Genomic DNA, 27369 nt, shown 5'->3' with positions numbered 1-27369 from the left:
GAAATGAAATGGAAGTAAGATATGGAAATCTAGTCAGACAAATATAGGGTGGTAACACCAGCAGAAATTGTATAATGGAGGTTGAATTTGTTATGAATGGGAAAGTACAGCAGAGAGTGATTTACTGCAAACAATTCAATGATAAGAATATTCTCATCAGAATTGAGAGAAACCTTTGCTAACAACAACAGTTGGAGTATACACGTTGATGTCACAAGCAGAAGATAAAAAGATAAAAATAAATATATGAGGATACTGAACTTTAAATTCAGTAGCTGGAAAAAGATGAAAATCTAATAATCGTGGGTTACTGAAATGTTGTAGTAGGGGAAGGAATAGAAGAAAAAGAGTTGTATGAGAATATGGGCTCAGTAGTAGGAATGACAGGAGAAAAAACAGTCCTGCAGTAAATTTCAGCTAGTGATAGCAAATACACTTTTCAAAAGTCACAAGACGAGGATATATACTTGAATAAAGGCCTGGAGACATGGGATGATATTGGCTGGAACACATCATGGTGAGACAAGTTCCAAAGTCTGATACCAGATTGTAAGAAGAGGGACACTGTAGTACTGATGAATGATGATGTGGGTTGAAATTCTCCAAGAGTGTAGATACTGCAATAATGTATACCACAGTAGCAGTTCAGTTAAAGAGGAATGTACATTTCTGGAAGACCAATCACAGAAATTGGACAGACAAATATAGGTACACGGACAGCACACCATCTGATCGAAAGTATCTGGGCACCCCTATATGATGTGGAATTGACCAATAGATGTTACAGTTGCCAACCCTGGGAATAGGCTACCAGTAATCACGTGACAAATATGAGGGGTCCCTCAGGGGTCCCCCACCCCGTCGGAAAATTTTAAAAATGGTCAAGACCTTTAAATGCTATATTTCACATAATTTTCCGACCCTAAATAAAGAAGATATATTTAATCATTAACTTTTTATTCTCAAACTAAGTCAAAAGATTATTTTCAATACATGAAACTACTTCATCCTCAATGTAACTCTCACTTCCAATAAATATGAACAGGGAATCTGCAATTGATGATGACACCCCAACCACATCCACATTAACTACTGACTATTGCATCACACGTACAACTTGTTAACTTTTAGTTGGTTGATTGCACCCTCATCCTGAATTGGTAGAAGTCGGAAGACTTCAGGTGACAGTCATTTGCTTTTTGGTTGCAGTCAACAACAGGTAGCTGACCATATTGTGAGAGATGACTTGTTGTTGGCTTTGTTACTGTTTTGCACTTCACAGTTCTCAGTGTTTTTTTATTGTGCAACATGTTATCAAAACGAGTGATGAGGTAGATCCTGGCCTGTCTCTTGAGTCACCTACAATGCCTACCAGCTGACTGCTAAAAGGAAATCAGCTATGCTCACAGAACTATACTGCCTGCAACTGAATGTTGCAAAACAGAAAGGGAGCGGAAAGAATTACTCCACTTAAGTCTACAAATATCCTATGATACCTGCTACATACACAGGACAAAGTATCTGTAGCATTAAGAGGAAAACCTCTGAAAAGATGAGTTTCCATTTAGGACATTTCGTTAGATATTGCTTTGAAGAAGCCCTCCTTTTGGTCCAAATTACTTTAGATTGTACCTTTCTTTACTGCTGCGTTGCTCAGTATGGATACACAGCTGGTTATTGTATTATTTTGAAACACATTCATATTACAGTTTGTGAAATTATCATCAATACAGCCACATCACACACAATAAAGGAAGAATCAGAAACATAAATGACGATCACGACAGTGAAAGTGAATGAACTTTTTTTTTACAAAATTAACACAACTTTCACAAATGCAAAAAAAAATCTGTTATTTGTTGTGTCATAAATTTTATTTCTATTTCATATCTTTTCTTTCCTGGCAATGAGTGTATTTAATTCCTGCAGTTAGCATCTTTATTAACCATGTTAATGCATAAGACGATCCGAGTTTCATTAACAAACAACATTTAAAGCAATTTCTACTTCTGTGCACGCTTTCACAGAAGCATCGCAATCAGTTTGAGGTACTAATGCAGCAGGGGGGGGGGGGGGGGGATCTTGTTGAGATCCCCCCTCCCCCCTAACACTGCAGGGGATGTGTGTGCCTTGTTCCCTAACATGGTTCTCATCCTACGCTGGCCCGTGTTTGGGCAGTACTTGCTACCTCCGTTCCGCACTGCCCACTCTGCACTTCAGTCATCATAAAGTTAACACACTGTACTCTTGTTCTGCCTCATAGAAAGGATAATTAAGATATTTTTCCCTCACCACTCTTTCGTACGGTGGCAGTGTGCATAACTTGCTGACTAAGAATTTTTCTGAAGTCAGACAATGAATACTGTTGTTTTTCGTTGTTGATGCCGCTGCTGCAGTAGTATTGGGAAATGAAAGACTTAATCTTTTTTATCTACATCACTGCTGATGGTGCGATGCAACGTTTCTATTTAATATTTAAATAACAATGACTCCGAACATTCCAGAGGCACTCCTCTGCCTCATATTCGTAAATTTTGTTTCTTGCATGTTGCCATGCAACATTACAGACAGAGTAAAAACGAACACTAGAGCTGAGTAGTGGCATTTAGTGGTAGCAGGCCAGGAACAACATTTCTTTGATCTGTACCAATGCAGCTGTGGAACACTGTTTTGTGTTGCCAATATGTTGAGAACATGTGGCAAACATCGGCAGTCCAGTACTAGCTGCGAACATTTCATTTCAGAAGATGTTTCTGAAGCCCCTTTTACACAAATGACGTTCTAATCACAATTTGTTCATCTACTCCATCACCCCTGGCACTTTATTCTCATACTGAATCTCATCCACTTTGAGGGGTCATTTTTGTTTACATGTCAGCGCCAAAATTGCTGGTGTTGTGAGAGCTGTCTGCTGCCCAGTTTCGCACCTCAATGGTGAAAATGACGTTATGATGGACTATTCTTTTTATGGACTTTTCACTGCGAAATAATTTTCAGTAAAAACGTTAATCCATTTACATTCTTATTTATGCATAGTGTAGGTTTTTTTTCTCTGTAAAACATAAATGCTTTTTTCTTTCACATACTTCGTCTCTCTTGTAGAACACTAGTAGTAGGAAAAAATACCAGGGCATTGTGTAACTTTTCAATGTGCCACAAAAACAAAAACACAAAATCCATTTCTATAGTAGGAGTGAGCTCGACAAGAATAGGTTATTACTTCAGACATTAGCAGACACGTCCATCGTCACTTGCCTCTGTGTATGTGCAGCATGCAGCATACTCAGAACAATCTATAGATCAATGACGTCATAGACACACTCACGTTGGGATTGGTTGCTGATTTACACGAGGGCACAAAAGGTGCACACACTTCGAGTACTCAATTTTGACCAGAAAATCACTTGTGTAAAACGGGCTTAATTCAACGTAGACATGCCTTTAGGACACTAATCTAAACATGCCTTTTTAGTACACCATGGTGATGAAATCATTCACAGATAGGTTTGCTGTGTGCTCAGGAAGGAAATCATTATGATCTACAAAACATTTAAGTAGCATATGATTAGTGAAATGTAACCAGCACCTTTTTCAACTTTTTTTTTTAACATCAAACTGTAAAATGTCTTTTTCCATAATTTTTAGTAACTCCCTATGACTCAGTAACTGTGTTCATAAGTCCATAACAATTACGGACAGCCATGAGACCTCACAAGAGGCAGACCTACCAGTATAAAAGGAGGGGAGTAATGTGTTGCCAGTAGGGAAGCAGAAAAATGAAATGGTTTGATCAGGAGAGCATGAATTAGTAACTGGGTGTCAAGTGAGTAAAAAATCTGCTGGGGACATTTCAACCCTTGTAAAGCTGCCTAAATGGACAATAACATTTCTGAAATAGTCTGGCCTCCCACAGTCTCAGCTTCAACTCAATGGAATACCTTAACGATGAGTTTGAACTGCAACTTCACTATCAATCTCAGTATTAAACATCACTATTTTATCCGGTTTTGGTTCATGAGGGAGAATGGGCTGCCATTCCACCACAGACATCTACTTGAAAAGTGTCCCAGCAAAGTTCAAGCTATCATGAAGCCCCCCCCCCCCCTCCTCCCCATGCACACAGGGGTTGCAAAGTGGGGAGACGTGCTCTCTCTCTCTTTTTTTAAGGAATGTCTTTATGTGAAACAATGTATTATAGACCCAATAATCAGAACAATAATTTCCCCCTAAAAGTTATGCAATTACCCTGCACGTCTGGGATCCATCCAATTGGCCTACACCAGCATGTGGTATGCTGGAGGGAACACTAATACATTTCACAAAGGTTGTCAGATGCTGCCAAAGACGACTAATGCTGACCTGCCTAATAGCACAACCGGGTGAGAGCTTCTCCCCAGCCACATGGATGTCACATGCTTGTTCAAAGATGTGCAGGTAACATACACTCGCACTCATCTGCGCATGTGCAGCGATTTGCAGCGTATGTATGTGCGATGTGCTTCCCTTTCCATCAGAGTTGAGCAATCTTTATTCAAATAGCAAAGACAGGTAAAAATCCATATTTGTGATTAACAAATAAAGATCTTCATTCAAAACATAATTAATTTAGACGAATAAACACATTTACTCATCATATGTGAACAGAAATTGTTGCAAATAATAGATAAATTTGAAATTAAATAATTTTCATTGCTCAACTTCTTTACCATTTCCTATAAAAATGCAGGGTTTGCCGAGTTTAAATCAGTTTTCAGAACAACTCTTTTTTGATCAATCTCATCAGAAAGTTCATTTGATTTTTGAATGAATTGCCATTGTGACACACTGAAGAAAATATGTTCTACATCTTCTTTATTAAAGGATAACAATACACGACTTTCAAATCACCCTCTTCTTCAGCAAAAATTGAGATAGTATCAATTCCGCTGTAGTCTTTGGTAAATAACATCATTGTGATTTCATGTTAGCTTCACTCCCAAACCACATATAGAATAAATTTCCTTTGACATTCCTTTGGCTTATTATGTGTCTTCAGTTTGTTGTGAACCGTCCTTCGTCATGGATAGCAATACAATACAGGTGAACTATTTGTTTTTTTTTTTTTTTAATGTGTATAAGACATTGCTGCAATAATTGCCAGCTGGCAGTCATGTGTGTGTGCGTGTTTCTTTTTCTGAAGGATACCATGGCAGAAAGCTAATGTGTAAGTGCCTTTTAATTGTGCCCGTTCCCAACTTAACGTGTCATCTTTACGGTAAGTGGCAATAAATATTTTCCTTACACTGCCAACATTGAAAACTCAATAAAATTCAGTTTCAGTGGTTAAAAACGCAGAATTCCCTGAGATTGTATGAAATTCCTGAAATTCCCTGACATTTCACCGATTTTTCCAGGTACAACATAATTTCCTGAGAATTCCATGTTTTCCAGAAGAATTGCTACCCTGAAAATTTTTCAAACTCTGAAGTCTACATATCTGAATCACAAAGCTTACTCAGAGGTAATCATTAAACTCTTTTGGATGACACTGGAGTTCAGCAGCATTCCAGTACTGCTTTAGGAGACTTTAGCTGGTTGATGTTGGTCATTTGCAACCTCTGAGTTTCTTAGAGTGTTCACTTATTTTCTGGCACTACAAACAAGACCCAATTACATAATTATAGCAATGAAACATCCATATCCAATAGTGTCAGCAATTTGGGTAAAATGGAGGAAAGAGTTGCAGATTAAGAGTGTCTGTTCACTGCAGTCTTATCTCTGGCTATGCACGTAGAGTACTTCAACACGTTAGCAGGGCGAGGGAGGAAGTAGCGGTAAGTACAGAGCAACTCTAATTGGGTCGTATCAGTAGTGTAGTTGCTAAAGCATCTGCTGGTGAATGTATTTTTATGTTGCATTTGTTACAATGTAGGCAGTTAGAGGGGGACCTACATTTCAACATGTACTCTGGAACATAGTGCAACTTGACTTGGCAATTTCCTTGTTCTTAGCTATGAAAGAAGCAATAAGTAACCAAAAAAGATTGAAGTATCAACGGTGGATTGAACCCCGAACTTTTAGCTTTGTAGTTTGGAACATACCGTATTGAAACATATTTCCGTACAAACCATTAAGTTATTAAATAGGAACTGCACTGAGCCACAGGAATAAACACTAGTTACAGATCAATTATACTGGTTTCTCTGCCTTAAGCTGACTGAAATTAATTCAAGAGAATTCTTTAAACCAGGCGCATTTCGCATCTACTGTGCTCATTGGTGTTCCTGCCTTTTGTTCACATATCCTACAAACCACTGCTTTTTCCTCCCTTGTTGTGGAGGTTGGAGTCAAAAGAAATAGTTGTACATATACACTTGGCAGTTTTTTTGTCTTTTTGCACACACTGTTATGGTGCACTGGTACTATCTCCACTTCAACTCACTTCTGGAAATAGAACTGCAGTTATATGTGTTTGCACTCTGTGTACTACTATGCTGAGTGTGGAATTGTACTGTATTCGTAAGGCAAAGTGTATATGTACAATGAAGTTTCTTTTGACTTCAATCTTCACAAACAAAGGAGGAAAAAGCCATGGTTTGCAGAATATGTGACCGCGAGAAAGAGACACCAATGACCACGGAAGACATTTTACAAATAAAAGCGGAATGTGTCTGGTCCAAAAAAATTAATTAATTGCAATCAGCTAAGATAGACAAACCAATAACCGATTTGAATAGCTGCTGCAGGAGATGGCCATGCAAATGAATGTATTACTAGTTACGGAATTCTGTACAAGTAAACAACGAAAATAGAGTGACATTCTGTATCATTCATTATTTAAGTTACAAAAAATTTATTCGTGAATAAATCTCTTTGAATGATCTGCTTATTCAAATAATTATCGAGATCAAAATTTATTCACATAATGACTATATCTGCTTGCTACTACCCCTTGCACTTTCTTCTTCTTTGTGGTCACTACAGTTAACATCACCAATTGTGAGCCCTAGAAGTTAATTTGCTTGATTTATACACAAAAAACTACAGTGTAGTTGGATTTAAGTTTTCTTCTTAAATGAAAACAAAAGTTGACAATTATAATAACTTGTCATGCTCCTCAACATACATGTTTTTCATTTGTTATGTCCAAAATACGCCTCAATGTCAGTGAGATTTTAACTGCAGATTGAATGTGAACGTTATTTCATCAGCTACTCATTCACAAAAATTAAATTATCACTTTAATTTTCATTATACACAGCCATACTCAGTAACTGTGGAAATATTTGGTGAACCTTACGTGAGCAGAATATGTATTCTCCATAGATAACATGGAAAATCGATAGCTAAAAGGTAATTATTAATCTAAATGCATTCCAACACTTGCTGGGGCCATTAGTGCCACTATGTTGCAAAGACGCTGATAGATTTGATGTTTCCTTTGCTGTGCAGCAGAGCCACTAATTTGTGGGCCTGTACTCAGTGAGTGCCCACCCGCATGATGAGTGCAGAAACTGTAGGTTGCATAATCCTGTATCAAGTGCAAAGTGATGGGGAATGCGTGCAGGCCATGCACGTTCGCCATGCAGATGCACGGCTCTATCGTACTTTCCTAGATGTACAGAACACTGCATCATTTCTCTTTCCTTCTTTCTAATTACATCAGAAATTACTAGAATCCTTAACACTTCTTTCCCAGCATGGTCAGAAACAGAAGAGGAACATCTATTTACTAAACAACAAAACAGTAACTGGAATACGGTTAACACACACAAATAAAGCAAAATATTTTAAACATCAAGCTGCCAAAAATTTTATAACAGGGAGCCCCTAGGAGAATACAAACAATATGAAGCAGAAAAATAAAGGACACAATGTATCAGTGATGGAAGGCAGGAAAAGTCATTTTAAAAAAAAAGAGAAGAAGAAGAAGAAGAAGAAGAAGAAGAGAAGGTAAGAATCGTTAACAAACACTGATGTAGTATTAAAAAGCTTGCTTTTGCCACTACAGATGAAAATAAAATGAAAAATTGGGAACTAGAAATGTTGTATCCCTTAAATGGGCCGATGTCAATTTCAATTCCCCCCCCCCCCCCCTGTGAAAATTCAAAAATAATATATTAATAATGTCTTAAGGAACACTAACTAGAGTGGAAGTAATTTGAAGGAAAAAATATGGGTTGTGACTTAACGTAATTCAGAATAGTCAATTCTGACTTTCTATTTTAAATAACATTTTGTTAAGCATCTGATCATTACATGCAGTAACTGGGAAGGATGAAAACGAAGATTGATGTCACTTGCCAATTATAAATTACATAATTATTTGTCGAAAGAACTGTCACTACATTATAGCACAAAATGCAACATTGTGGTACTTTCTTTTGATGTAATTTCCGGGATTATTAACTCAACTAACTACTGCCCCTGCAGGAAACACTCCACATTTCCTGTTGTAAAATTATTTCTTTTGACATACCACTGATCCCTCAAGAGTTTATGAAATAAGTTTTTACACGCCCTAAAAACAAACACAAAAATAGATAGCCAGACACCGGTGATTAATGTATTGTCTGACAGCCACAGGATCATTTTATGAGGAGTACTATTATGATTTAGAGTTTTAGTTTCAATGAAGGTTTTTCAATGTGAGAGTGTGGGTAAAATTACTGAGAACTTTCCTTTCAGTGGCTCTTAATTGGAAGTAAAAATAATGAATTAAACAATAGATGGAACCAACAATGTAACAGTCCAATTCAACTACATAACTGCCGTGTGAAACAGCATATCAGCAAATAACTGAGTGTGAATTTCACTTGCTATAAAGCAATAGAGGTCATCCTGTCAATATCTTGCAATTTTTCTGTGACTATAATTGACATACAGTTTGAAAAGGAAAAGTAAGGTTAGAAGCTAATATCCCATCAATTTAGAGGTCATTAGAAATTGAGTAAAAGCTCTGATTGGATGGAGAAATGGAAACAGATCAGCAATAATCTTTATTAAAGTGTAAGTATTCCAAGCAATTAATTACTAGGGGGGATTGTTAAAGGCCTGACCCTTGGAACTTATGTTTACTGTAATTATCTGTTGTATCAACATACGTTAAAAGAATCTAATAGATGCTTTCCTATAAATATGAAAATAATTCAAAACATTCATAGTGAATAGGAAAAACAATTTTATGTGGAACTTTTTTCATGAAAAACACACTACTGAAATTCTGGTAAGTATAATGCAAAATGTGTAATATTAAATTTCATGAAATGAAACTGATTACATGATCAAATGAAGAGTAATACAAACATAATTAAGGAACAGGGAATGCAATGCACATCGCAGCAACACCTAAATAGCCAATTAAAAGATTATGCTGCACATCCACAGATACACCAACATAAGGGGAAATTTTTAACATACAGTTTTATGATTAGTTTTTCATATGTATGCAAATGGACTACAATACTCATTAAATGTTTCTGCTGAATCACTATTAATAATTGCAAAAAATTCTAAGTGTTTTATCAGGTCAATGAATGTATCACAAAGAGCAGCAATTCCATAAGCATGCAAACAAGTGTTTCTGTAGGCAACCTACTGTTATAGCTAGGAAATAACAAAAGAGTAAGAGTAAGAAGATAAAGAGACTGATAAAATGTTGTGCATTACCATCAGATTCAGCGCGCACCAACAGAGAAATTCCTTTGAGTCTATCAACATAAGTGGAAGACACATGACCAGTTCCTCTATCATCCCACTGTCGATCAGCATTTAATGCATACAGCTTCACTCGTCTCCGGGTGTCCGTCATGGCACAAATATACTATTATGTACACTTTAACTTTCTTCTACTTCACAGCCCCAGGAAATATCATCTGAAACCAAAAAGTAATTTCATTTTTTAAAGGATAAAGGGGGGAAAATTAGAAAGGCTACAGCATAGGAAATATCTTAGTAGTTAGACCAATGGCAGCAACGCCATTAATTTAGGTGAACACATGACAATTTGCAAAATTTTGAAGTTCTTTCTTCAGGTCATCAAAGAAATTTTGTATTTCACATTCAATTTCTGGTTTTAGAATACCACAAATATTTAAAAATCAGTATATGCATTCAGCAACTAGTGCTGTTAATAAAATACATGAGTTTCTTTTCCTCATGAAAATGCAAAATTCTGGTACAAGCTGCAACACATACCTTCAATGAGAGAATATGCAAATGAAAGAAAAAGACTGTATGGAACAATATACTCAAAAAACCTGCAGGAAAATTATACAGCAGTAGAAATATTTCTTTAGACATACACTCCTGGAAATGGAAAAAAGAACACATTGACACCGGTGTGTCAGACCCACCATACTTGCTCCGGACACTGCGAGAGGGCTGTACAAGCAATGAACACACACACGGCACAGCGGACACACCAGGAACCGCGGTGTTGGCCGTCGAATGGCGCTAGCTGCGCAGCATTTGTGCACCGCCGCCGTCAGTGTCAGCCAGTTTGCCGTGGCATACGGAGCTCCATCGCAGTCTTTAACACTGATAGCATGCCGCGACAGCGTGGACGTGAACCGTATGTGCAGTTGACGGACTTTGAGCGAGGGCGTATAGTGGGCATGCGGGAGGCCGGGTGGACGTACCGCCAAATTGCTCAACACGTGGGGCGTGAGGTCTCCACAGTACATCGATGTTGTCGCCAGTGATCGGCGGAAGGTGCACGTGCTCGTCGACCTGGGACCGGACCGCAGCGACGCACGGATGCACGCCAAGACCGTAGGATCCTACGCAGTGCCATAGGGGACCGCACCGCCACTTCCCAGCAAATTAGGGACACTGTTGCTCCTGGGGTATCGGCGAGGACCATTCGCAACCGTCTCCATGAAGCTGGGCTACGGTCCCGCACACCGTTAGGCCGACTTCCGCTCACGCCCCAACATCGTGCAGCTCGCCCCCAGTGGTGTCGCGACAGGTGTGAATGGAGGGACGAATGGAGACGTGTCGTCTTCAGCGATGAGAGTCGCTTCTGCCTTGGTGACAATGATGGTCGTATGCGTGTTTGGCGCCGTGCAGGTGAGCGCCACAATCAGGACTGCATACGACCGAGGCACACAGGGCCAACACCCGGCATCATGGTGTGGGGAGCGATCTCCTACACTGGCCGTACACCACTGGTGATCGTCGAGGGGACACTGAATAGTGCACAGTACATCCAAACCGTCATCGAACCCATCGTTCTACCATTCCTAGACCGGCAAGGGAACTTGCTGTTCCAACAGGACAATGCACGTCCGTATGTATCCCGTGCCACCCAACGTGCTCTAGAAGGTGTAAGTCAACTACCCTGGCCAGCAAGATCTCCGGATCTGTCCCCCATTGAGCATGTTTGGGACTGGATGAAGCGTCGTCTCACGCGGTCTGCACGTCCAGCACGAACGCTGGTCCAACTGAGGCGCCAGGTGGAAATGGCATGGCAAGCCGTTCCACAGGACTACATCCAGCATCTCTACGATCGTCTCCATGGGAGAATAGCAGCCTGCATTGCTGCGAAAGGTGGATATACACTGTACTAGTGCCGACATTGTGCATGCTCTGTTGCCTGTGTATGTGCCTGTGGTTCTGTCAGTGTGATCATGTGATGTATCTGACCCCAGGAATGTGTCAATAAAGTTTCCCCTTCCTGGGACAATGAATTCACGGTGTTCTTATTTCAATTTCCAGGAGTGTATTTGAATTGTAGTGTCCTGGGCTCTTCCACTGCATGCTGTATTTGGCATTTTGTTATCGTTGATTGTAGCCAATTGTGTAATATTACACAGTAGCCAATGGGATTCACTTATGAAGTTTACAATCTAGATTGATATAAATACTGGTTGATTCTTGTCATGACTTCAGAGGTTGTGGTTCGGCTGGGACCTAATACAACAGCTTAACTTGCTGTGAGTGAAAGAAACAGCAACGAAAGTTAAAATCTTGGTTGTCATAAATATTTCACTCTTTTTTTTTGGAACATGTTATGGTGGTGGTGGTAGTAATAGTAGTAGTGGTTAGGGTGACACCTAATGGCTAAGCTTAAATTGTTGTAAGTGAAGCAAAATACCTGCGAAATTCATTCATGAAGCACAGAAATGTTGAAGCTGGAATTTTCCTTAGTTTCCAAGTAAATTTAATTTTTTAAATTTTGTTTTGGAACTAGAAACATTACCAGAGACACATCTAGTTTTCCACACATGACACTTTCAAGCTTATTTTAAAAATTATATATTCTAAAATTGTTACATCTTTCTGAATTGTGAAAAGAATAGATTTTGAGAATAATTTTACAATTTATATTTTAGATTTATTAGGTTTATTTAGCATATATCATTTTATTACTTTCAATTGGATCTATTCCCCTTGCCCCTTTTATCTACAGGTCTTCATTTGAGTCAATTAATCACCCTAAGTTCATGTTGTTTCTTTTACATTAACACCACTGTATGGGTGTAATTAGTGATAAATTTTAATACAGATTAACTGCCACTGTTATATTTTCCACACTACTTTTAAGACATTGTATGCAAACTCCAAGCATTCCTGATTCTCACTTGATTATTCATGCATTCTCCAAAATGTTTCGTATTCTTTGGTTGCACCTGAGCAAGACCAGATGTTTACTTTCACATTGTCAGAATTTCACAGTAGGTAATTGTATCCTGTTCCGGTAATGCACATAGACGGAGTTATGTGTTTACTTTATTTACATCTCCTTTTCTGTTAATAACCCATTTGCTTGAGACACACTGTACAGTGTGCCCTACTTTGCTATAGGCTCTCCCTCTGTTCCTAGTATCAGGTCTTTTATAAGATTTTTTTATACATCTTTGTGTCACCAGAAGATGATCACGGTGTAATTTGTTTACGTTCCATTGACCATTTTGGACTTGGATCCAAACATCCAGCCGATTTTGATTCATCGGCATACCGTCATTTAGTGGTTTATTAGTTTGGCCAGGCAACAAATGTTGGATTCCACATTCTGGGATACTTAGCTCTTATGACTTAACTACATGAGTACAATTTTCTCTACTTTACAAAAATGTTTTAAAGCGTTCTTTAAAAAATTTTCATATTACTGGATATTTTAGGATCTGTTACTCATTCATGGTTCATTGTCATGCGGTCTTCATAGCAGTGACATTGGAACTGAGCTCATGAATCTACAATTATTGCTTTGTGTCCCACTGTTCTGAAAATCTTTCTGTAATTTCCCTTTTCTGATAATATTTAATTCACTTGCAAAAATTTCAAATCAACATCGATTATGAGCACCCTCTCCCCCCAAACAAAGTAGTTGTGTTTGCGCAGCCGTTTTCAAACATAATGTGTGCAAGATTTCAATTGTAGTGATTTTGTCAAATTCAGAGTTTGGAAGGGGCTGTAAGTTTTTTATGCCATGATTCAAACTGGGTATGTACCGTCAGAAGGTACCAGAAGGCGAAAGGATTTGCTTCAAACTATCTGAACTACAATTCAGCACTTTGTGTAACAGTTGAAAAATTCTGCTAATGAAAATAAAATATATTTCTACTTTAATTTTCTGATCTCACTTCCTTATTTGTCATGTTATGAAAAGGTGAAGCTGATAATTTTGTTAGTTTGCAAGTAAATTTGATTTTTACAGATTTATTTTTGCAATCTGAAAGGAGTTTCTTTCACCATGTGGCTTCTTTTCCCCACGTGATTTTTTAATGTCTCTCTTAGATTGATACAGAGTGGAATTCGTTGTTTGGTTGGTTTATTTGGGGGAGGGAACCAAACAGCAATGTCATCGGTACCATCAGATTTGGGAAGGAAGTCGGTCGTGCAGTTTCAAAGGAAACACCCCGGCATTTGCCTGAAGTGATTTAGGGAAACCATAGATAATCTAAATCAGGATGGCCGAACCTGGATTTGAACTGTCATCCTCCTGAATGCAAGTCCAGTGTGCTATATCATGTTCTATATTGTAATTAACTGCGTCCCAACACATTGGGCACAATACTTTGGTTAAACAAAATTATCCTTTTTTTAAATTAATATATACCAATAAATGTACAGATACACATATGAAGAGACACAATATGAGAGTTGTTTCGCTACTGCTTGTGACGTAGCAGATGGATTCTGCCCATCTATTATCTTTTTCTACTCTGCCTGCCAATTCAGTTCTGCCTAGTGTAAGTGCTGTCACTCAGCCTTTGTTACTATTGTGGATATCAGTCTCGGCATATCTCACAAACTTGTCTTAGATGTTTCTCAACTTGCTGGAAATCACATACAGAAGTTTAAAACACACTACATGTGCTTCTTATTATTTTGGTCTCAAGTCACAGAACCCACCACTTCGTGGCATCTGGTGACGAGACTGTTTCTCGTGGGTGTTCCATTACATTTTCTTGTCCACCATAAAGAACATCTGATTTACAGGAAAAACTATGTTTGGTTGCTACTTGGTCCTACTTCTCGCTATACCAACAACTAGCGACGATATTTACTTTGTGTCTTTTTTTTCTCATAATTGTGGACATTAGCCTTGCTTGCCCGTCACATTGGCTCAATGATGATGTGTGTTTCAGAACATTTGTTCTGCAACTGACTGATTTTTGTACTTTTCAGAGGCTCACATTTCTAGTGACATGAATTTGTACTTCCTGTGGCAACATCTATTCCTTCACCGTGGTGCCTGCTGCCAGATGGCTGCACGTCACAAGTCATACAGTCCAAGGTCAGCAGTTTCCAGCTCATGTGCAGCGCTGCTTAGCCGGACAGTGCAAGCGTGGCCCCTGCAAATAGCTGCCTCCACGGTAGCAACACCAGCAGTTTACCCTCACAGAACACCTACAAGCTTGCACCATCCAATCACGCTGTGCTACACCACTGCAGACTCACCAACAGCAGGCATATTCATATGGTGCCCTGGCTTTATAACTGTATGCGGCACCATAATCCACTGTCCCATTTTGTACTATGCACCTGCTGTTCCCTTGTCACTGCACCACTGTGATTGACCTCATCTGGATTGCCACTCTGCTTGGAACTGGAACAGAAATCCGACAACTGGATTCATCCAAGGATATTACTAATCGCTGTCTCAGTGGCAGGGCTAGCTAAGCCTTGTGGAGGGATGAGCTGTGTTGCTTATTCATGCCTTCCCCCACAATTCTATTGCTGGAACGACAATGACAAACAGTCACTTTTCAATTCTGTGTCTAATAACCTCCAGGGCTGGGTGGGGTATATCATTATGCAGTTTTTTTTTTTTTTTTTAAATTTAAGAATGGATGGTATTTTGGGGGAGCTCCTCTTCTGTCATTTTTCTTTTTTGTATCCTGACAACTTGTCACTTATTCTTTTTTGTATTGCCCAGCAACAGGAACCTGTACTGTTGCACGAACTTCTTAAATTTCAGCTGATGCAATTCACACAACTGATGGACAAGATGACACTGCTGTTGGAGGACTGATAGCTTCTGCAGGAAGCCATGCTTCAATGTGTTTCCCAGGCTAATGACTAAGGAAGCTGACACCGATTGATTTACCATTCATAAGTTTGATGCTGCTGTAGCAGAGGAGTGGGTCAAATACAAACAACAGTTGTTTCAACACACTGTAGTATACAACATTTTGGGTGATGTTCAATGATCATTTTTCGACTGTGCACAGCTATCTCGTGCATTTGCTTCAAGCTTTTCCCCCTTACTCAGCCAGAATTAGTTTCTTCACTGGAGGCGACTGTGGCCCTTGATAAGTATTTCGACTCCGAAGTTTTGGTCACTGCTGCCCAGTATAAGTTCTTCCAAATGAAGTGCCAATCCACCCAGTCCTATAGGCAATGTTTGTGGAGTTACAGGGCATGACTCGCACCTGCAAATTTCTATTCCCTGTGGTAAGTCACATGCGGACACCATGTTGCGGGGCACTGTAGTTCAAAATGTTACTGATTCCAGGCTTCAGGCAAAGTCCTTAAACTCATTGACCCCACACTTGATGATGTCATTCAAACAATCTTGTCGCAGGACTTGTTTTAAACCACATAGCCAGAAATGTCGCCACTGACATTGGCTGCGCTCGTTGTCTGTCGGTCCTCTCCACACGGATTCTCTGGTCCTACCAGGCATCATAAACACCCTGTGGCCACATAATGACACCAAATAGCAATCCTGCCCTCAAAGCTACATCTCTCATAATAGGGACATCTGCTGAACCAAATGTTTGTCTCACAAAAAGATTCGGCACTTTCAAGACATTTGCTCACAGAAATTACGAGGCCTGTCGGTTAACAAGAAGCACATTTGTAAAGGCTTGACTTCCCATGGCATGAAGCTCAACACAGACTCTTACCACATACAAAGGGGATTGCATCACTGCCCACCGCATGTTTTCTGTGGATGCAGTGTAAACCTACAACCAAGGCAACCCAGATCATGATGCTTCACTCTTACGAAATTCATAACATTTTTGGCCTCAATGCCTTTAATACCGTTGGCAACAACCGATTCCCGTGTCCCCCATGATAGCATAACCAAGCTTTGTGACAAATAGCATAGTTTTTTTGAGGATTCTCTGGGTAAGTCCAAGGAATTTTACATGCACATTACCTTGAAAGATTTGTCAAAGCACCAGAATCCCCCACGCAATTTGAGAGGAGGTTGCGGCGGAGTTGAGATGGATGCGGGCATTAGAGGTTATCACGTCCACCTTCACCCGTCAAAAAACCATCAGAAAACCCAAAAGACAAATCTGCCTTTGCGCTCATTTTAAGTTCCCCGTCTATGCGCAGCCTTTTGTGGATTCGTACCCATTCCCTTGCCCCAAACAGTTAATGGACAAATTACAAGCAGGTGTGTTCTTCTCGAAGAAAACTCAAGTATGACTATATGCAACTCCTGCTGGAAAACGTGATACATCCCTCCTCGTTATCAACACACACATCGAGCTGTACCCCCGTCAGTATCTACTCTTCGTCAGTGCTTCTGCTTCGGCCATCTTCCAACATTTTTGGAGCAACTGATCTCGAAGGTCTCTTCCTGCTCCAATTATCTGGATGACAGCCAATGTCTCTGGTGTTCCTGATGAGCACTTCTGCAATCTTGAGAATGCCCTCTCCCAAACCCTCATTGACATGGTACTCTGATGCAACTGGGAGAAATGTGAATTTTTCGTACCAAACTAGAACACACTGTCATGTCAATGGCTCCCATGGAGTTCGCCTTATTGCCAAACACTTGGAGGCTATTTGGAAACTCCCAGCCCAGAAGAATCTCAATGAACCTCAAGCTGTCCTCAGGAAGATCTTGTATCATCTTCAGTTCATTCCTAATACTGCTCAGATTGCCGACCACTTGCACGCTCTCAGATGGAATGTTTCATTTGTCTGGTCAACTCAGCAAGAGATGGTATTCCAGACTTTAAAAAATATCTTGTTTAGCGACAGATGCCTGGTCTCTTTGATCCTGTGAAACTTGTGGTCCTCACAATGGCTCCCTCCTCCTATGGTAATGGGGCGGTGCTGTCCCACAATTCTGGGGCCACAGACAGCCCAATTGCTTTCACATCTAAATTGCTTAACAAAGCTCAGGTGAATTACAGTCAGCTACAGGAGGAGGTCTTGGTAATTGTCAACAGCATTTCCAAGTTTCATCAGAGTCAATGAGGACAGAATTTTTTTTGCTAGTGGACTGCAAACCTCTCAGCTGTTTATTCCACCCAACCACACCCATACCCATCTGGAGAGCACAAAAAGAGGATACTTTATCTCATCTTCCCGTTACACCAGAAGTGACATTTGATTCTTCGGAGTGAGCTCGCTTTCGCAATGATCAGACTGATGAAGCCACAGTGGTTACCTTTCCGGTTGAACACCATCGATCACCACAGCCACACGAAAAGATGGTACCCTCCAGCTGCTATGCCAGATTATTCAGACAGGCTGGCCTCCGAATAGGAAGCTGCTTCCCAATGAGTTTCTCCAGTTTGGTATTCCCAGTGGGACACCCTTTCATCGAAAATGGAATTGTGCTCTTACACACACACACACACACACACACACACACACACACACACCAAATGAACAGACCTGGATGCTGATTTCTATACCTCTGCAACAGCAGGTGTCAGAATTATTTCATAAACGACATTGAGGCATTGTCCTTGTGAAACAAGTGGGCAGGCAGCACTGAACGTGGCAGGGGATGGACAAGGTTATTGAACACAGGATCACACATTGCAAGGAATGTGCAGAGTACCTGTATGCTCCCCAACAATGCGTTTCAAGTGTATCTGAATGGATTCCCACAGTCAATGACTTCATCAATTTCAGGAGGCATTAGGATTTGTGATAGCTTATTGTAGTGGACGATTTTTTCAAAACTCCTTTTGTGGCCCCTTCGAATTCCACGTATTGGCCAGCACATTCTGAGCTTTAGAAACTATATTCTGCCAAGAAGAATTACCAACCACTTCTGTATCAGATAACAGCCTACAGCTGACTTCAACTGAATTTAATTCTTTCTGTAAGGCCAACAGCATCACTCACATCAGTTCAGCAGTCTTTTTAATCACATTCTAAAAGCGAAGCAGAACGAATAATGCTTAAAGAAAGTGCAAATGTCGAAATTAAGGCCGTCCCACTCGAAAGAAAATGCTCTGTTCTTGTTCTTATCAACAGACCATAAGACGCCTCAGGGAGATAAGTCATAGGCTGAACTTCCGCATGGCAGGTCTCGCTGGACTACGCTGTGTCCTCCACAATTCCTGGATATTCCATGTTCTGCCTCAAAATTCCAGGCCAATGCCAGAGTATATTTCAGGATCTATAACAGTGGTCAATCATGGGAATCTGAATTTTGACAAACCTGTGGGCAGAGCAACATACATTATTCAAGACATGTCGGCAGTCCATCACCACAGGCAGCAGAATCAGTTGCACTCTTGCACTACTCCTGATGCTGCTGCAGATGTTTCTGTTCCAAAGTATCTTCAAGCAGATTTCTTCCCCTGCAGTTACCCTGATGGGTTTTGTATCAGCTGCCTGGCACTACCAGCATGGTTCCCACATAGTTACAACCATCTGAGCCTGAGTAACCGTAACTATGGGCACTGCACCCTCCGAAGCTGCAGTCCCTGGTGGTGTAGCCTCCATCATTGCAGTCTATGGCACTGCATCCACTGCAGTTGCTGCCACACTTCCTGCCGTACCAGCCAAGGCCACCACCCCTGTTGACTTCATTTACGAAGACACCCATGGAACTGGACTCTTCTATGCCACTGGGGAATTGCTAAGGTCAGGAAAGACTGAAGGCACATTCTGCCTCCAGTTGTTCCAGGGGCCTGCACAGCGAATGCTGGAACGTGGGTCAACCAAGTCTGGACCCAGATCCTGATCTGATACCATCGCCCTGCCTATGGCCCGGACCTCCCCATCGCTGCCTTGGCATCTCACAGAGCACCAGCACAGAGAAGCATTTTGGGATGGGGAGAGGAGTGTAGTATCATCAATGTCTCCACCATGGGATCTCTTGCCATGTGGCCACAGCTCACACATCACACAGTCCGTGGCCAGAAGTTTCGGGCTCATGTGTAGCACTGCCCCAGCCAAACAATGCGGACACGGCCCTGCACATAGCTGCCTCCATGGTATCTTAGCACCACTGGCTGGCATATCCTTGCAAAATACCTACAAGAGAATGGCACTCCAATCATGCTGTGCCACACCACTGCAGACTCGTGGACAGCGAGCATATTCCTATGCCGCCAGAGCTTTATAAGCACATGTAGCACCATATTCCGCAGTCTCATACTGGAGTATGCTATTGGGTTACCTCGACGTCGCACCACTTGGGTCACCCTCATCTGTACTTCAACTCCACCTGGCATCTCTACTATTGCCAATCCATTTTAAGTTAACGGTGATTTAGAAACCAGATCCCACAAACAACTGTGCATCAGGAAGAAAATTTGGTGTCACAGAGGTCAATGTTCCTAGATGGTGTCAGATGATGACTAAAATTGAAAAATGCCTGTTATATGTGCCAAACTTTCACAGGACCAAAGCAAGCAACATTTCATCAACTGGAGCAGGTTGTTGAGTAAGTGCGAAATGCAATGAAGGCTTCGCAATTACTCGAGAAGCTGAATGACAGTGCTGGGGATAAGAGGGATTTTCCAACAGCATGTGTTGCGGAATTCAACGCAAGTGCTGGCAGGTGCACGAGGGTGATTACATTATAACACAGACCAACAGTAACTTTCTCCTCCAGTTGACGAAACAACTACACGCATATCAACACCAAATTAATCTAAGAAAAATATGACCATCTGATAGGCCATAAGAGTAACACCAATCGGACACCAATTTATTTTGATTTGCTGTCAAATGTTACGGTCAATGTGAAAAGTGTTAAAAATGTTCCCAAAAGTTCTGGCAATGAAAAGGCCAGAATAACAGTAATGCTGTGGGTGCTAGCAAATGAAACAAACGTCCTCTCACATGTGGTTCTTCACAGAAAAACTACACCAAAGGAGAAACAGCTGCAGGACTTATCTTTAGATACCAAGAAAATGGATGGATGACAAATACGATCTGATGCTAGATAGGTTAAAAGGTGTTAGAACAGAATACCAGCTTATTTGCTTAATGGGGCGGGGAGTTTCAGGAAACACCTCACATAGGAAGTTTGGGATCTGATAGTGGAGAGCAACACAGATTGGTAACAATTCTTTGTGGCGCGACCTCCATACTTCAAGTAATTATGCAAACAAAGTGAAGATAAAAATTAGTTTAGAATTTTCTTTTTGCTTGTTTTATTCCTCCCAGTGTTCTCAAAATGTAGACAAATGTTAACTTTTCTAGGTAGATATTTTATATCAATAAAAAGGTAAACTGATATTAAAGACATTAATTAACATCACAGCATGGATTGTGTGTTTTATCACAAAACAGTGAGGTCAGCCAAATACAATCATGATTGCAGTGATTATTTAATTCTCCGAGATGTACAAAAATAGAAATTAGCAAATCAAAATGTAGATGATACATCGAAAAAAATTAAGTATCTGTCCAAATGATGATGTTTTGTTAACACAATAGGTGAAATCATGTTAATCGGTTGATAATCAATCAGGATATTAAATCACAATCAACGCCAAGTTGTAGGAATCATGATCTCTTCTGTTACATTAAACATACAAACGCCACCTGGATCACAGCTTCTTTTAACTGTTTCAATCTGCACAACAGATATTCAGACCTGGTGTAAGATACAATATCCTTTGTATTTTATGTTAAGTTTTATACCACTGTTGACAAATTGCACATAGCAACACCAGACCTGAAGATCATCTGCGACAGTGACAGAAACTGTTAGTAATAAAAGAAGTTGTGATCTAGATGGTGTTTTGTTTATTTACTATAAATACTAAAAGTATTTTTAAGTATGGCAAAAACAAAATTAGTCATATAATGTGGAAAATACAGTAAACCAGTGGCTCCAGTCAAAGAATAATGGCATATACACACTCTACATTAGTTTCATTTGTCTCACACTTCTCAAGTCCTAAACTGCAAAAACGTCACTAGTAACAAAGGAGGAAACTAAACAATTGTGGTGGATATCTCAGTCACATAAACTACTATTTAAAAGAGAGACAGAGACAGAGACAGAGACAGAGAGAGAGAGAGAGAGAGAGAGAGAGAGAGAGAGAGAGAGAGAGATTCTAATCGCAACAAGTAGGCCATTACTAAGATGTAACCCCCCTTTTTACATTTTTCTATTCTTACTAACACTTCTAAGTAAGCAACTAAGCTTGGTTTCTTAAGTCAATATATTTCCTAGCTGTGCACTGAACCAGCACTCAAAATCAGATCTTGATTTTTTTTCTTTCTTTCATGTGAACGCTGATAGGATGTACAATGAAGCAAGAGCCCTGATAGTTGAAGTGGGCACAGTGTGACCATTTCACATGCCTAAAACAACCAATCACTTAACACAATTTTGTTTACATTTCTATGCAATGCCTCATTGCTGCCTGAGACAATTGTACCAGAAACTATGGCTTTCAGGCAGGGCTGACTGCAGGCTTTCGCATGTCACACTTGAAAGCTGGCAACAAGCCTACCATCATAAAATGCATCCAGGACATACGCAAAACCGCAAACTGCCAAATCTATTTGCCAACTTGGGAAATATTCATTAATTCTTTTATAAAATCACTGTGTATATTGCAAATGCGTCTGACATTAGATATTAAGGAATGAAAGATGAGCAAAATTACCATACATAGAAATTTCTGTATTGTATTTTCTCACCTATCTTAATCTTTTACTATCACGAAACAGAATGCAGAAAACTTGCCAAAGGCTCTTATCTGTGTTGGCTCTCTTTTGAACAAGTTTTCGACCAATATTAAATAAATGGAGAATGAAATAAAACAAATTACGTAATCAAAAAAGATACACAATATCTGCAATTGTCTTTCAATGTGATCTGAAAGACAGAAAAACCAACCTTTGTATGTGTCTGCTATCTGGGTTTCTGTATCTATTCTAGAATGAAAAAGGACTGCAAAAGTGTCTCATTAAATAAATGTGTGTAAGCAGCACTTAATGTCTAAAAAAATCTCCTTCACACACTTCCAGTTATTTTACCTTAAGTGATTAGATACAAAGTTAGAACTTAAGAGTAAGAAATTTGGATGATTCTGTGCAAGACAAAAATGAACCTTTACTCCTCTGGAGCACGTGAAACGAAATGACAGGCTATGAGTACACATTTCAAACATATCGTTACCAGTTATAAGAAGTGACATTGGCAACACACAGTACCTGAAATAAACTAAAACAATAAGCTGTAATTAAAACAAAATAACTGATATTCAGTTATACATAGCAACTGATTTCACAGAAGTAAATTGTAACTTGTGGCAATACTTATTACTGGCGCCAAACATTACAATTTTTTGGAACTCTTTTTAAATAACTATGGTTACCAATGAAGAATACTTTCTGTAGTAATATAATAACCCACACCTATCTCTCACACCATTTTTGTAATTGTGTATGGATAAACGATGTCTTATGCAACACCACAGTTGTTTAAACCAAAAAATTTGAAATTGACACAGTATTATAAACAACTAAAAAATACTCTAATATCACAATGAAAATAATCAAATATTGACAATGTAATTATATAATATTATTAAAAAGAGCGCCTTCATAGCACAGCGGTAGCATTACTGCCTACTGCACAAGGGGACCCGGGTTCAAATCCTGGAGGGGACTGCGTGTTGTGTGATTTCATCATTAAAAAAGTACTCTGTTGCGGACAGGTACAACAAAAAGACTGCAAACAAGCTTTTGCCCAAAAGACATTCTTCTGCATATATATATATATATATATATATATATATATATATATATATATATATATATATATATATATATATGTTAGGTTAGGTTATCACACACACCTTCACATTGACACACATGCAATTCACACTCCTGTGACCACTGACTGAGGCCAGGTCTGGTGGCCTTGGCTGCCAGGGACAATGATCATGTGAGTGAGAGTAGCATTTGTGTGAATGTGTGTATGTAGTATAATGCAGAAGGCCTTTTGGTCGAAAGTTTAATTTTAAAGCAGTATTTTTGATCCACATGCCTGTGACTTAGCATTTCCATTATAGGTTGAGTAGGGCCTAGCAATCAATCATTTTCATAATATTGCCAATATTCAATCCTGGATTTCCCATTGTTTAAAAAAGTACTCTTTCATTATTGTATATAGCCTATATATATATATATATATATATATATATATATATATATATATATATATATATATATGTTTATCAAACTTACCTCACCCACATAAGTAATTGTACGTTCCTATACTGTTACTGAAGTAAAAAATAATATTCAACTAAAATGCATAAAATGAGGAGAATATTCTTCATAACATATGCTGCAATGGTTTACTCAAGTCTGCCACATGTTGATACACCACCTAAAAGTAAGAGATTAAAATTACATTAGAGATAAATAGTGTGGCGGAGTCAGACATAAATATTTTTATATGCTGATAACTGAAAACTACAACTGATCACTTCTGTTTTTGTTACATACTTTCCTTAATTTGTTGTAGGCCAGTAAAACTCAGTTTTTACACAAAGAAACTGTTTTGTACCTGATAAACTCTATTCTCATGAAACACAATCTGTAACTAAAATATTAGAAGAAAACGTGCGATCTACAAGCTTCTGCACAATGTCATAGATGACATAATGATGGAAGAATTGTGGATAGTTTGTTTCAATCACAACAGAAAATTAAACTAATCATTTGATACTAGCTGGAGAGAAAAACCCCACAACACATTTCTCAAGAAATCATTCAGCATAAAAGTGATTAATGACAGCAATGGAATCACACAAAACAGACAATTTTGTCAAAAAGTAAACTGTCCTCCTTCACTTGGTGTGACCAAGAAATGGGTCTATCTACTTTTCATACCTGGGCTACTCCCTCTTTTTCCCAAATGCTATTCCTTATACATGATGATACAGAAGTATAAAAAATGACAAATTTTACTCAATGTCTGTACTCCGCAGGCTACATGTACACACAGAGAGTTGTAACAACAATGTTAGCACACATGTGGTTATTTAAATGTTGGAATAATCACACATTAATTTCTAACCTTCTGATAAACAAAGAATAGAACCTCATAAAACAGAATAAGAAATTGGGAATACAGAATTGGTCATGACAGTGATTTACTTATTGAAAAACACAATTTTTGTTTGCACAGCCTGAGAATGTTCTTTAAATAAGCCCAACCCTGTTCTGTAGAAGTCTCCAACCACCATAAGCTGCAGCACTGTGTGGAAGATTTGTGTTACTATCAATTTGTTGTTTGTGAGTACAGAATATGAACATTCACCTCACATTACAAGTATGAGAATTTGATGGCATTTGAAAGATAAAATCTAACTACAACCAGCTGAAATGTAAATTTTTTTTGAGGGAAATTATTTAAACCACTGAATGCTGCTTCAGACCTCAATAAATATGTAAAAATGCAAAAGAAACGAGTGCTTCCTGCCACTGATTTGGCTGCCAAATTTTACGAAATATATATGCTCTATACATCTGCATAGTACATCACTGAGCAGGTGTTTACAAAAAAAACCTTGTAACATACTACTATTAACACATTTTCTACCGAAGCAAGAAATATTTTAAATTGCTTCAAAATATAATTTAACACCTGTATGCTGCAGTGTAAGTAGGTGACAAAGGAGAGACAAACAATATTACACTAAAGTGTTGGGATTCAATTATTAAAATCTCTGTTTTAACCTTCAAAACGTTGTGTGTATGTCCGTGTACGGTACAGTTTACCTTCATACAAAATATGGGTTCTCACTTAACAAAGGATCTCTGACATCACTGCTGTCACAGAACGTACTCTGAAATGGACACAGGCTGGCTGAACTCTAGCTGAGTCCTCTCTTTTCAATCAATTCCATTCACTATATTCCCACACTATGCCTTCAGAAACATAAATATATGTTCAATTATTTTTCCACAGCATGCTTTAGTAACACACTAGCTCTACTATAGTGTTTTGCCTTAGTGGGACTAATGATGAGATTTTATTAAATGTTACTTATTAATTATTATTTGCTATGGACTTGCATAAGTCACGGTGCATTTCAAATGCTCAGTATTTTTCGACCATTCCTGTGATACCATGTATGTTCTCACTCAGTAACATGTAAACAGCTTTCTCTACATTACCGTAACCATCATTTGGAAAAGGATAATACAATAACAGAAAAATAATGACAGAGATCTGATTCGATAGTGCAATTCTCATGAAGCCACTCTTCTTTCGGAGCAAAAAAACCCAATCCCACCTTTAAATAACTAATAACTACTAATTTAATAGAAAATAGCATTCACAACACGATCTCACTCCACTTGCATTACAGGGTGGGAATCGACGAAGTATCACTTTCGATGTGAAATGTGTAAATGAGAAAACTTCAAAACACATCAGATGGCATCTGCATCAAACTGTGTGTGTGCTATGAGAAAGTTGTAATTACAGTATTTAAACGAACTTAAAAAACTGCCAAACTGTTTTGTTTTCTGAACACATACACCAAGTCCCTATGTATGTAGGTTATCACGTACTTACGTTTGTCACGCTCATTATGAAATACGAACATCAATTATTTCACCACAGGTGGAAAAGGCTTGGCCAAAAAAGTCGGGTAGTTTATGACGCGAACAACGATGTGGTATTAGAAACACAACATTAATAATTACACAGGCAAAACTTCACTCGAAGATAATGTTTAGCCACGCTTAAATGTTAGTGCTTTCGAAACCAACACACAGCACCTACTAGTTTTCAAAGTGACAGTTCTTTGTCCACTATGAAAGATGTGAAATACGAACTCCGAACACGACGCAGTGCTTTTGTGGAGGAAATATATACTCCTGTCCACTGAATTACAGTCTGCGGAGACAGTTAACACACATATGTAACAATTTTAGAACTATGCTAAAAACCTCCATAATCACAAAACTTTTGAACAGCGAATCCGGCAACAGTTTCACAATGTGCAAAAAAATACAAAATCGTCTGTATCTTCAGTTACCTAATGCCTAATTCATTGACGTACTCTCACGAATCGACACAACATTATCCACCATGTTGGATTCACAACAACGCTCTACGGGGTTCACAAAGGTAAAGAGATGAGCACCCGCGTAATACAAAATTTTATTGCTGACAATTTCACATTACTCGAAGCCGAATAAATCATAAATATTTTGGATCAGTGACTAAGAACATACAGAATTATGTAAATTAAGTCCGAAATTATTGAAACTGTTTCGATAAATTGCCAGCGTCAACGATTAAAACGTAAAGAGAATAACTACCTCCTGTTGCGATCAATAAACAGTTGACGTTGTAAAAGCGTGACGTGATAATTTACTTCAATGGCAAATGAAAACTTAAGAATCACTGGTATTGTTTACTAATTTTGTGTACATATTGCTGCAAAGACATGCGGTGGGCTGTAATTGTCCCATTAAAACCTAGTAATTGTCAAATATTGAGTTACTTTTGTTTACGCAGCAATCTTGTGTGATACGAAATACAGAATTCACTCAAATTGTGTGAAAGTGCTACTTCAATTAAGCAATTTTTTCCAGCACAAAGAATAGGAATAACACCTTATGTAAAACTACTAATATTTTCACACTTCTACATAATGCACTGATATATGTTCTTCGAGCCAAAGATAAACAATATGACTCTCAAGCCATTGTTGTAATTTCGTATTCCGCTCTATT

General features: G+C 39.0%; 1 protein-coding gene across 4 annotated transcripts in view; it reads right to left on the bottom strand.

The window, feature by feature from the left end:
• Positions 1-26774, bottom strand: part of LOC126260875 (serine/threonine-protein phosphatase 4 regulatory subunit 3) — a 129512-nt gene extending 102738 nt beyond the window's left edge. For 2 of the 4 annotated variants that reach the window (XM_049958314.1, XM_049958316.1), the window contains exons 1-3: positions 26201-26655; positions 23857-24001; positions 9649-9854 (exon numbers count right to left, since the gene is read on the bottom strand). In XM_049958314.1, the coding sequence (XP_049814271.1) occupies positions 9649-9790 (142 nt within the window). In that variant the 5' untranslated portion in view covers positions 9791-9854; positions 23857-24001; positions 26201-26655. The other 2 variants (XM_049958315.1, XM_049958312.1) reach the window with 2 other exon arrangements.
• Positions 26775-27369: the final 595 nt, after the last annotated feature.

The sequence above is a fragment of the Schistocerca nitens genome, chromosome 5, assembly GCF_023898315.1.
Source record: "Schistocerca nitens isolate TAMUIC-IGC-003100 chromosome 5, iqSchNite1.1, whole genome shotgun sequence".
Classification (NCBI taxonomy): Eukaryota; Metazoa; Arthropoda; class Insecta; order Orthoptera; family Acrididae; genus Schistocerca; species Schistocerca nitens.
Note: the sequence above shows the minus strand (reverse complement) of the source record. Positions and strands in the feature narration are given on the sequence as shown.